At 49.3% G+C, this 12,668-nt stretch overlaps 4 protein-coding genes across 4 annotated transcripts; 1 reads left to right on the forward strand and 3 right to left on the reverse strand.

The window, feature by feature from the left end:
• Positions 1-1,703: 1,703 nt before the first annotated feature.
• EPUS_08064 (uncharacterized protein) lies at positions 1,704-3,821 on the reverse strand (the record flags this gene model as incomplete). Its single annotated transcript, XM_007807239.1, has 6 exons — positions 1,704-1,746; positions 1,832-2,099; positions 2,171-2,390; positions 2,465-2,933; positions 2,989-3,214; positions 3,320-3,821. The coding sequence occupies 6 exons, from the start codon at positions 3,819-3,821 to the stop codon at positions 1,704-1,706; spliced, it is 1,728 nt and encodes a 575-aa protein (XP_007805430.1).
• A 730-nt stretch (positions 3,822-4,551) lies between these two features.
• On the forward strand, positions 4,552-5,772 carry EPUS_08065 (uncharacterized protein; the record flags this gene model as incomplete). The annotated part of the gene is made up of 1 exon (XM_007807240.1): positions 4,552-5,772. The coding sequence occupies one exon, from the start codon at positions 4,552-4,554 to the stop codon at positions 5,770-5,772; it is 1,221 nt and encodes a 406-aa protein (XP_007805431.1).
• Positions 5,773-7,113: 1,341 nt separating this feature from the next.
• EPUS_08066 (uncharacterized protein) lies at positions 7,114-8,201 on the reverse strand (the record flags this gene model as incomplete). Its single annotated transcript, XM_007807241.1, has 2 exons — positions 7,114-8,082; positions 8,133-8,201. 2 exons carry the CDS (start codon positions 8,199-8,201, stop codon positions 7,114-7,116), a joined length of 1,038 nt encoding a protein of 345 aa, XP_007805432.1.
• Positions 8,202-11,618: 3,417 nt separating this feature from the next.
• On the reverse strand, positions 11,619-12,554 carry EPUS_08067 (40S ribosomal protein S4; the record flags this gene model as incomplete). The annotated part of the gene is made up of 3 exons (XM_007807242.1): positions 11,619-11,675; positions 11,731-12,025; positions 12,118-12,554. 3 exons carry the CDS (start codon positions 12,552-12,554, stop codon positions 11,619-11,621), a joined length of 789 nt encoding a protein of 262 aa, XP_007805433.1.
• Positions 12,555-12,668: the final 114 nt, after the last annotated feature.

Raw genomic sequence — 12,668 nt, forward strand, 5'->3', positions numbered from 1 at the left:
CGACACGACACGACACGACACGGCACGACACGACACGGCACGACACGACACGGCACGACACGGCACGACATGACATCCACTCCGCCGGTCGGATGGGACGGGATGGGATGAGTGGAACGGTTCTGTTTGGGCGTTCATGACACATCATCTATCACCCCGAACACGGGAAAATCACCTCGCACCCCCCCTTCTCTGGGTTTCGAGTCACTCACTCATACATACACACGTATATACATCACCCGCACCGGGGGGGAGGGGATATTAATGGATCTGGATCTGGATATGGATGTGGATAAAATGGATGGATTCTTGATGGAACGGGGTATGGATGAAAGAATGAAAGAATGCAGGAGGAGGACGAGGACGAGGGGAAAAGAGGGATTGTAGATAGATAGAAAACCCCCCCCCACCTCTCTCTCACCAACACATATATACACAATACACATACAGAGTGCTTGTACAATTTCTATTCTATTCTATTCTATTCTATTCTATTCTATTCTATTCAATTCTATTCTATTCTATTCTATTCTATTCTTGACTAGTTAAGTCCCCACCACGTTTCGCTATTGGCGTTGTTATTATGTCGTGCTATTGATTGATCGATTGATCGATCGTGGTGGGGAGTTCGTTGGCTGCACTGATTAAAGTCTTTGAATGGGGTAGTTTTCTGTTGGAAATTGGCTGTACACGAACAAAATCTTTGTCTTGGCGTCACGTGACCGCCCGCGCGCCCTAACAGTAGATTAGCCTGGCCCCTTCCTTACTACGTAGTAGATAGAAATCTGCAGAGTTTAGATAATTCAGATCATCCACCTGCATCAGTTTTCGCCCAATTTTATTTAAATTTTTTTCCCCTAATATTGTTATTTGGGGATGAGTGAAGGGATGGATGAGTGGATGCACCAGATGGCGTGATGTGGTTTGATACTAAATATCTATCATGATCTACAGGGGGTGGTTAGCTTTTTGGTCTCATTGTCTACGGAGTCGTGCCCCCAAAAAGCAAGTCAAGCTACGCTAATATTGAGGCCCTACTGAGACTGGCTAGTGCTGACTAGCCTGAGTAGATAGCTCTTTAGGACTCTTCTTAGTTATTCAGGACCTTATGTTGTGGTGTCCTAGTGCTAAAGCCCCCTCCAAGCATGTCCACAAATCGCCTGTTGCAGGCCTTAGGCCAAAGAGCTTAGCCTATACTAAAGCTACTAGCTTATACTTTAATATTAGCGTAGTTTGACTAGCTTTTGGGGCACGACTCCGTATATGCCTGTCTGTCAGTCTGTCTGCTTCAATCTGGCTCGGCTTGCGTGGGGATTGCACGAGTTACATGTATGCTGTAGCTGTGGTCTCCGGGGCTCCGGGGTCGAGGCCCATAGACATAATTGGTGGCCGTCTTGGCTCCTGCATACCTGTCACAAGAAATGGGACCATCTAGACGCAAGAGTCGGCCGAGAACAGCCCAATCATTATGACGCCTTTGATTTTGCCCAGACGGCCACCAATTCTGTCTATGGGCCTCGGGCTCTGGAGCTTTGAAGGGGCTTGTTTTCTACTTGTCCGTTCTTCCCCTTTCGAGTGCATCTGATTCCCATCTACCTCTGGCTCCAGCTGGGCTCATGTGTGGGTACCTCGGTGTCTGCAATGTGGCATGAATATATAGTAAGTGCGTCGATTGTGCAATCCTGCCCGTCGGAGCTGAGGGGTTAGGAAGTCACGCAAGCGGCCTGTTTGTAGATATCGTCATCGCTGCAACACACAATATATCAGCACCGCATTTTCCGTCTGGAAGGTTACACAATGGAGAGACAGGCAGGAGAAAGGATGAACTCACAAAACCAGATGATCGAGGCCCCTTCTCCCCTCTGATCTCGCGTTCACCCATACACCCACGCTCCTGGGCCCTACCGGGAACGTACCCCATCCCTCTTGGTCGATGCAGACTTCGCCCCAGGCCCAGCTCATGATATCGGTCCACGTCTCACCGGCATGGTGCTTGCCGACGTTCATTCGTTTGTGGCCGTAGGATGCGCGTGACGAGTTGAGGAGCACGGCTAGACCGGCGCCGTTGGATTTGGAGGGATGGCCGAGACGGGTCCATCCTGTTTCACCCATCGAGATGAGTACTCCGTTCCTCCGACGAAGGGGCAGAGGGAATGGAGCAGAAGCATACCGATACATTCCTTCTCATCGAGATACTCATTCATTCCCCCGTATGCGTACAACTTCCTGGCGAGGATCATCTTGGGAAGTTGCCCCCCGCAGGCTGGTGGACGGGATCTCGAGCCGAGAATGCCGTAGAGATCACCATAGAAGATGCAGGGGTAGGCGGGAGAGAGGCGGAGAAGGATTAGGGCGTGGGCGTGGGCCATGAAGTCGGGTGTTACGATGGTCTAGTTGGGATTGGTGTTAGAGTGTTCTTGCGAGGAAGGAAGGAAGGCTTTTAGAATGGATCGGGCTTGCAAACCTCGAGTGATCCGCGTTCTTGCTGGGGTTTGTTAGTGGATGAGAACCGAGGCTTATAAGGTAGCACACTGACCGTATCATGATTTTGCACAAATGTAACTGCATTCAGTGGATGGTGCAACGCCAAAGTGTCCTTGAAGACCAATCGTAGATCAGGCTTTCGTGCCATTGAGATACGTGCAAGGTTGCTGACAAGTGGGACATCGAATAGCGATAGACGATAGCCCATGCGCTTGATATATCCGGCGAGCACCTCAAGGTCGTCTCGCCAATACTCGCCAACCAGAAACCACTTATTGCCTACTGTCCGATCAAGGTGACGAACGAAATCTCTTAGAAAGTCCTCAGAGTAGTGCTTCACGGCATCAAACCGGATGCCGGATATTCCAACTTCCTGTCCAATCCACTCACCCCAACGAAAAACATCTTCCCGAACTTCCGGGTTGGAATGGTCGATGTCGGCAAACATTCTGGAAGACGGATCAGCCTCCCTTCCATAGTCTGGTAATAGCTATAGGCCCTCACAAGTAATCGTAGTTACCTAGTTCGTCATCAACATCCTTCGCCCAATCTTTCTTGCCCCTGCCCAGAAATTTGAAGACACCGTTCGTTTGGGTCCTATGATCATAATCGGTACCCGTGAAATGATGCCATCGATATTTCATAGGGCTATATCGACCTTTTCGGCCGGCGAAGTCGAAGCCCGTCCAGGCTTCGATCTCGGTCGGCTTGCCTAATTCTTTGGTGCGGTCTGGCAAGGACGAGTTAGCCAATGTAGCAGGTCGTTGGAAGGGACGAATAGATAATTGACAAGCTTCAAAGTTGGAAAGCTGAAAGCCGAATATCACTTCCATACCTTTCGGATCAACTTTCACAGCATAGCAGGGCTCTGAGAAGTCGGCGGCGGCCTTGTGGTTCAATACAGCGTCCCAATATATCCCAACGCCCAATTTCCTGGCCACAGCCATCATGTCGTCCAGCTCGTCCTTGGTACCCCATTTCGTGCCTCTCGAATCCTTCTGCTCAAACTCTCCGAGGTCGTATAAATCATAAATATCGTAGCCATTACTGCCATGCCAGCCACCTTTGCAGCCGGGAGGAATCCACATGTTGTCAATACCGATTGCTTTTAGTGAGGGCATTGCAGTAGCAAGGCGTGTCCAGTGCTTTTGGTCCTTAGGGCAATTCCACTCGAAGGCTTGGAACATGGTAACATTTTCCGCACATGGTTCATTGGGACCTGGGCCAGGAGTGTAAGAGACCTTGGGCGGAATATCGGAGTGAGACGAGAGCGCCTCTTGTGCTGCTTGTGAGAGAGATTTTGATGCGGTTTGGAGATGTCTGAATGGCACATTCATGTTGAATTACGGTCGAAGACTGCAATCTCTGTCCAAAGTAATCCGAATACCCTTCGTGCAGGTTGAGTCGAAGCGAAGAATTGACCTGAATGCAACTTGAAGCATTGGGTAATAAGCCTTTTTTCCATTGACCAAGGAGATCTCAATGTCACTGGACTGAGATGCAAGAGTGAGTGCCAGGCCCCTTGTCTTTCGCAATATGGTCCAGTATTGCCACCCGTACTTGTATCTTCTACTGCGTCATGCACTTCCAATGCTGAGTCTACTATATTTCGCTGTCTGTTCTCTTTCTTTGCCCAGCGAAGGTCATATGTCTTGGCATTCAGGAACAAGAACCGCGGTCCGCTGCTGCGGGATGAGTCATCATGACGCAGCTCACACTGGTCATACTCCGTACAGCTCCCTGCTACTTAAGTGGCAATGACGTCTCTTGCATCAACCACTCTTGGCCCTTGCATGAACGTGGAAGCTCCGAATTGAACACCAGCTTCCGCATCGCTGTGCCGGCTCATTTTCTCCCACCACCTAAAGTTTTCCATAATATTCAACTTGAAGGATTTGGTACAGAAAGAGTGCTATCAAACCGTCGGAATTGCTATTGCTGATAGCCTAGAGGTAAAGTCGATACGTAATAAGACTGAAGTGACCTTCACCTTATTTCGCTTACTTGTCACCTCTCCTCCCCCAACTACTACCACCACCACCATCACTACCATCACCAACCTCCAGCATGATCGGTCTACGATCCAGCGCTGTCCGCGCTTCACGACTGTCTCGCACCCGCCTTCCTACCCGTAACATACGCTTTCAGTCAACCTCGTCACCTACCAGCCCCAGCAAACCCACCAACACCAACCAGGCTGCCATTCTCGGCGGCGCGGTTGGTGGAAGCCTCGTCTTCCTCGCCGCCTACACGTGGTACCACTTCTCCGGCGCCAAGACCGTCGTTCAAACCGCCAGCCAAACCAAAGCCTACTTCGATCAAACCCTAAGAAAGACAAAAGAGTCTGCTCCTGCGCCCAATGAAGCCATCCAGTGGCTAAGAGAGACGGCGTTGAGTTATGCATCGATCATTCCCGGTGCGAAGGGTTATGTGGATAGCGCCTTCAACGACCTAGACACCATACATGCCAAGCACAGGGAGGAAGTAGACAAGGTAGTAATGGAGGCGTATGAAGAGCTGAAGGAACTGGGAAACAAACCTTTCAGTGCGAGCAGTGTGGCGAATGCCTGGCATATCCTGCAGAAGCATCTCGGCCGGATTGGGGAGCTAGCCAAGGATGCCGGAGGCGATATTCTGAACAACCACCCGCAGCTGCGCGATCGATTCGGTGGCGAGTTTGATCGGTTGAAGTCAATGGCAGACAATTATGGCCCAGAGGCCAAGAAACAGGTGGATGAGACGTGGAGTAAGATCCAGGATGCGTTGAAGGGAGGATTCAGCTTCGACACGCTCAATCGCATCAGGGGCATCGTCCAGGAGACCACGGAAAAGGTGCAACAGATCGGCGATCAGGCGTGGCAGAAAGCCATGGAGCAAGCCAAGCCCTATTTGGACAAGAACCCGCAGATCAAGGAAATGATAGAGTCGAACAAGACCAAGCTGATGCAAGGGAACGCCATGGAATTGGCCTCGAAGATCAAAGACGCCTTCTCATCCGGCAGCACCCAAGACCTCGAAAAGTACGTGCAAGAGACGGTCAGCAAAGCCAGCAGCAGTTCATCATCGTCAGGCATGGGTGGCAGCTTGGAGAAATACTTCCAGATGATCCCCTCCGGTGGTTCCATCTGGTCCAGCCTGTCGCAGTTGCAGGAGGGAGCGCAGAAACACGGCAAGGAGGCGGAGAAGCTGCTCAAGGAGGCCACCGAGGAAGTTCAGCAGGTCCTGTCGAGGAAGGCGGAGGAGGCCAAGAAGCTGGCCGAGAAGGCCAAGAAGGATGTCTCGAATTAAGAGATGAGAGAATCTGCTTCACCTCCCTCTGACTTGGCGCCTGCCATAGCATCTAGCATGGCCCTCTTGAAAATACAATACTCTGTACACGAACCCACCCACCAACCCACCTGCTCGCCACCGTGACGTTATCCCCTTTATTCATCTTCAACCCACCTTACCCATATCCGCCCCCTTTTAGTGTAAACCCCCAACACCCCAAAACGACAGCTCATATGCTAAAGATGCACATCCCTCCCACCTTCCCTTCCGGCATGATCCAAACGAAGCACACCCCCAAGAAAAAGCAAAACGGGTTGATGGTATCAGCTGGCTATTGGTCTCCTTCGGGAGAAAAAAACTATCCCCCGCTTACCCCTTCCAAAAATTCAGGCGCGCCAGATCCGATCCAGCATAAAAGAAGCAGAGGCGCGGAGGAGCGGAGGAAGATGAGGAAGTAGATAGTATGGTAGAGAATCTAGAGTTGGTCGAGCCGCGCCATGGGTAATTACGAAGTGGTATGGTTGAAATATAGGGGGGAGGAGGGGAAGGGAAGGGGAGAGTAGGGAAGGAAATGGGAGCGGAGAGGGGGGATCGAGGCGGGAATAATTATCAGTGCTAATGGAGGGAGAGGGGGGAGTTTGAGGGGGGAAGCGGAAGTCTAATTGGTCTTTGAGAGAGTTTGGGTGCTGGAGGTATTGATTGTATCTCATCTGTTGGGAGGGGGAGCTTAGGGTCTTTAAAAACTTTTTTTCCTCTGGCTCTGTAGGGAGGTTTAAGTGTGCTGTTTGGATAAAGCCGGCCGTGTAGCATGTGTATCGTGATGTAAGGAAGGGAGAACGAGATATCGATATGCTAGAGTGATTGCAGTGGGTTGGGTCAGCTTGCTTACCCGTTTCGAATAAAGAGGAGATACTTGTACAAGGAAGAAACTGGCTGCAAGGTGAGATAATGTGGAGAAGGGGCTTGGCCGATGGGTTAGATAGGAAGTCGACTCTGAAAGAATGAACAGGTGCCATATTGGAACGCACCCATGCACGGGTGAGCCACAACAAGAAATGCCATTCAATCTGCATGGAAAATGAGCTGAAAATTAGGACAAGGGGAAGTTTGGAATGTCAAAAGGGGCGCTTGGATGCGATGAGAGACACGACATTTCGCAGACAAGGCGGATTCATGGTCTTCTCATGTTCGCAACTGTAACATCAAAGGCCTTGTAAGAAGAGCCTTAGACCCGGCTTGTTGCTGACTCCTACACCAAAGAGACACCCTGTGATGATTGCCTTTTCGAAACATCAGACATCGGGTTATCAAAATCAATGGCCTTTGGTAGACGCCGTTCCTTCACTCGCATCCATCCTTTCACTCCTTCTCTTTGCACTTGGCAGACTTTCCTAGATTCATCGCATGTTGCCAGAGGCCACCAAATGGGTCTGAGGACTCTTCTTGCTTCGACTCTTCTGAAGGTCCATTGTCAGAGGGTGAGTCGTAGGTAGGCAGATCGGCAGAAGCCTGCTTGTCGTCAGGTGCTTCGGCGGCAGGGAGGTCATCTGAAGAATCAACCATAGGACGAGTAATGGTTGAAGGAGCATTCTCAGGAGCACCCTCAAGAGCACCCTCAGTAGCACCCTCAGGAGCACCTTCGCCGGAAGGACCCTCACCAGCAGAATCTTCGTCGTCAGAAAACTCAATGAGTGGCATATCTTCCGGATTGCCAGTGGCTGCAGACGACACCAACGGACCAAGCACCTCTTTCTGCAGGGCAAGAGCCCAGGGCGTGTACGTCTTGTGGTTTCGCACCATGATGGCCATAAATGGCATCCTGTGTATGTCCCCCTGCCTGTTCCAGAGTTGAAGCATATCATGGCGGATGCGGTTTGGATTTGTAGACGGTGGCCCCGTCATCTGGCTCATTGTCACAAAGAACCTCTTTCCAGGCTTGAGCTTCAGCAATGTGATCCAGTCATTGCCAATCTCTTCATGACGCACGACATCGAATTCTTGACGCTGGATCTCAACAGCTGCCCAGACTGTTATATCAAGGTCCCTGACTCTGCCTTGTCGGTCGGAACGTCTCACAACAAGGCTTCTCGAGTCTCGGAATTTGATATTGCCATCAATACCAAAGATGCTAACAGTGTGACGAGATGTGCCAGGAAACTCAGAACTGTCAACACCCCGTCTGAAGGTGATGGCATCCGATAGGTCTTCTTTGCTTGCGAAGTGTACAACCCAAGGATTACCTCCACCACTTAGGCTGACCTCTGATCGTTCTCGGTCAGAACGCCTTGTGGTTTGGGCTGGCAAGGAGGTCGGCGGATTGTCTGTGGCCTAAATACCATGTTAGCGATGGTTTGATGTAAGCCATGAACAGCGCTCACCATCTTGATGCTGATCTTTCGGCTTGACTTATTCTTGCTATTGGCAGAGACGGTCAAAATCGGCTTCATTGGATGTCAACAAGACCAGTGCTTCTCTAGCAGGTTCGGAAAGCCCGTGCTTGCTGGGAATCGTAATATTTATATGAAGCTCTTGTACTATGCGTAAAGGTGGATGATGTTGTGGATAGTGAGATTGCAGAAGATCCTGGCTGACTGGAGATCGAGCGTGAAGACATTGCGGCACAAGCGGGAATGTGTGACCGATACCAACCGCACAATGTGTTCCCTCTCACAAGCTATTTCCTCTTTTGGTAAACATCTTGTTTGAAAGATATGGAGACACTTTTGATGGCTGACTAGCCGGATCGGTCAAAGATGGTCCATGGCCATAGATTAGGAAGCCGTAGGATGGATGTGAACCATATTTGGCATTCATCGCCGTGCGCAGAATTGATAATCTCTCGGATGAGGAAGACAGATGCACCATCACGTGGCAGATGGTTAAATTCGCTTTGGCGGACACAGGGTTATACACTGTCCAATCTTGTAGAGATGGAAACAAGTCTCTCCCTGCATTTCTTGCTTGAATCACTTAAAACCACCATGTTTATTCTTTCTCTGCATCTCTCGGATCGTGGCATCTGCATTGTAGTGTCTTTACAGCAGCTGCATGCATTCAGAGCAATCATTCATCTGAGGACTTCTGCCTTTTCAACCAATTTCAATTGACCATTTGACGGGTACCTCACTCCCCCGAACAACTAGAAGACGTTAGGATGGGATGGTCCTTGAAGAATCTGTTCGCAGCACGGAATGTTTAGGCTGTTCACACCACGCGCGGACATCTTTTGACTAAAGAGTCTTTCCAGGGCAGAACGTTATCCAAACGATTCAAGGACCCAAGACAGGTTGCAAGCTTTGAATGTCACACTTTTGGCATCTCTAACATCAAACGATTGGACCCCGAGCAGCCGAAAGCCGCAGAGAAGGATGAGGCATAGTAAACTGGAATTAGAGTGTAGACTAGGAATGAGAGACATTTGATTTGAAAAGGGGTAGTAACTAGACCTGGGATGACATTCATAATAGCCATTGCACAGAAAGAGATTGGGAAGGGTATTTGTATTTCGTAGCAATACAGGAGTCCAGATCGCTTGACGCATTAGTACCAAGCTGAGAAGTACCTTACAGGGATAAAGGACAAAAGCAGATCCGCATAACTACTCACAAATCCCCACGTGAACAAGGTACACTCCCAAAACGCTAGTCTCCACGTGACATGTGGTGCAATTAGCAGGCATACAGAAAAGCCTTGGTTCGGAGAATAGTGACTGAATGCATGGCAAAAAGGTAATGCCAATATGGTCCACATAAAGAACTAAATAGTGGATGTAGAGGCTCTAACGCAAGCTTAAAGACCAAGGAAGTTTCCGGAAAAGCTTGCCGTGATTCAATTTGAAAGGCTAAAGGCATCTTGAAAGGCGTCCAAAGCATTCAGGGCTGAATGCAGTCCAGCCGGCTTATAAAGCCTTCAGCATTCGGCCGCTAAGTTCAAGCATGCACAAAAGCATGATCTTGGAAAATCCTCAATGGCAGGATCATCATTCATTCTTTCAGATTGTCCTGTTCAGGTAGATTCCCATTGAGCCGGTAACGATGTGGCTGGTAGGTCGCAGTCTAGTTTATGAAGTGCCATAGCAGGTAATGTATGTAGAAGTGCAATGCAGGAAGTGACAAGAGATATAATTGTAGTTCAGGAACCATACTTCAATGCAAAAGCAGCCTGTGTAGGGGTGAATGTAAAGGGAGCAATTGCAGTGTGGTTTGCTAGAAACATCCAGACTTCAATTTAAACATTGAATCTTCTGCTGACTAATCAAGAAAGTATCGACTTAGTCATCGTCCAAGCCACATAGTATGGCTGAGAACTGAGGCAAGCCAAACATCCTGAACGACATGAAATTCCATGAACGATATTGAAAAGCTTGTGGTACCGGGCGATGCAAACGGCATTCTGGCTTGTGTGAGGTCAAATCCATTTGCCACAATCAGAAGGATCTCTCAGACTCGAGCAATTGCTACTGTTCCTTCAATCATTTCTTTAAGCATGACAAAAAGAAAGTAGCCTGAACAGCTGTGATCTCTTCATGTGACACTTACACCATGTCCAAATTAGCTGTACTGGGTCTTCGACTAGGTCTGACCAAGAATACTTTGCGTATCACCTGAGCAGTGCATCCGCAATGACGGATCCATACTGGTACCACAGCAGAACACTGCATACTGTATTTGATAAACTCGCATGTTGAGCAACTCAGGACGTGACAGCATATCCCGCTGGATTACACAGCATTCAGCACCTCATTGAACCTATCGAGAGTCACCTCGCCCCTCATTATCATGGATGGAGTGGCCTTGGATGTGCGCAAGTGGCTACTGGTAGGAATGACGGGAATTAGTGTTTTGTAGCCACATGGAAGAAAATAGTGAACTGGACACAGACAGAAGGACTTAGAGTGCAAATAAGGAATAGGAAGGCTGGGGAAAAGAGCAAATGCAAAGTTTAGGGACGATTTTTGAAAGTAGATGTCATAAGGCAAAATGGGCTGACCCGTCCCCATAAGTGATCTAGACGCTAGTCCAATGAACAACATCATCACTCGGACGTTTCAGATGACGCGGTAGGCCAGATTCAGTCGGAGCTAGCCCTTCTGAGTAGAGAGGCTCAAAGATGAAGAAGTATTGTAGATTTGGTTGTTCGGAGCTTCAACATCTTTTTGTTAAGAACCTGGTGGATAGCCAACGGATCAGACCACACTCAGTTTCATCCTCTGCGCCGTCTCGACGAAGTCAGATAAGCCTTGAAGAGGTGGGTTTCTCATATATAGGCTGGGAAGCGCATTGGTGCCCTCCACACTCGTAGATTGCGACCTCAAAGTCGAGGGGGACTTTTCGGGCTGCCTTTTGTGCTTTTTGAACATGGGCTCACCTGTCTGGTCAAAGGCTATGAGCCAGTATTTGGAGATTCAATCGCATTAGCGAGATCTGGGAAGACTGATTTGTTGCATGACTCATAGTCTCTTTCAACGAATGAAGGAGTTTGTCAATTCTTGTATCACATTGAAGGGCTTCACTTGGCCGGCCTGGGCACTGCTTCCAAAGGAACTGGGTCCAAAAGACACAATCAAGGACAACGTGTTTAGAAAGAGCTTTGGACCAAAAGGAAAGAGAAGACGGCAAATAATGTCAATCCGAGCTCAAATTCATTCTTGGCTTGATCTAGTTGAGCCGTGAGGCTTCGGCAGACATAAGGGACGGAAGAAAACAGGAAGCCCAAGGACACTCGCTTGTACAAAGTCGGGTTCTCTGTGGCTAACTTCAGGTGCAGCTATTGCATTCGGTCTAGTTTGGCCGAATCACGTCTCCATGCTTTAGCAGTCAGCTCAAGGCCCCGCCACGACACTTCTCCCTCTTCCTCCAAGCTTCTTAATTCCCTGCGATGGTGTGAGCACGGCGGCGATCGCGTTCCTCGGCGATAGATAACTGTCACTTCGTAAGCAGGCAATTCGAAGAAATTGCACAAGTACAAGAAACCCACTTTTACACCCTTGCCCTTCGGTAGACTAATCCATGGCTTCTCCTGGCCAATGATGAAAACGTTGCTTTCTCGAGTTGCGAAAGAGTTGTCTATTGCGTCTTTGATGTGAACAATGTTGAACCCTCCATCATGACGTTCCCGATGCGTGACAACACCAACACGACCCATGTTACGACCACCCGTGACCATTGCAATGGTACCAGTGTCGAATTTAATGAAATCGGTGATCTTTCCCGTAGCGAGGTCGATCTTGACGGTATCGTTGACCTTGATGACCGGATCTGGGTATCGAATTCTAGATAGACCCAAAACATCAGTATTCTTGTCATAGTATTATTTCCAACCAAACATTGGTCCAACGTCTGATTGATGAACAGCGCAACTTACGTGCGAGCATCATGCGTAACCAAGAATGGGATTCCTCCTTTGCCCAGCTGAACTCTCTTGACCTTTCCAAGCTTGTATTCTGCCTCTGCAGCCTCGATACGGTGAACAGTGAAACGGCCCTTTGTATCGTAGACAAGTCGGAAGTGCTCGCCAGTCTTTTCGATTGTGATCACGTCCATGAAGCCAGCCGGGTATGTGGTGTCGGTTCGAACTTTGCCGTCGACTTTGACAAGACGTTGCATAAGGATAGCTTTGGTCTCTCGACCGTTGAGGGCATACTTGAGGCGGTTTCGTATGAAGACGATAAGTGGTAGACAGTCGCGCAGCTTGTGTGGACCTTGGGAAGGACGAGGAGCGTAGGCACCGGAGAGTTTGTCAAGCAGCCAGTGTGAAGGTGCGCTGAGGCGCTTCTGATGTTTCTTTGGACCACGAGCCATTTTGCTTGTGGAGTCTGCGCGTAAGGAAGATTGTTACGCTCAATCCCAATGTCGAGATACTGCTTTGAAATTTCGGTGGCTCGATCGTGTAATCTTGGCATTTGGGCTTGGCAA

The sequence above is a fragment of the Endocarpon pusillum genome (genome assembly GCF_000464535.1).
Source record: "Endocarpon pusillum Z07020 unplaced genomic scaffold scaffold6762, whole genome shotgun sequence".
Lineage (NCBI taxonomy): Eukaryota > Fungi > Ascomycota > Eurotiomycetes > Verrucariales > Verrucariaceae > Endocarpon > Endocarpon pusillum.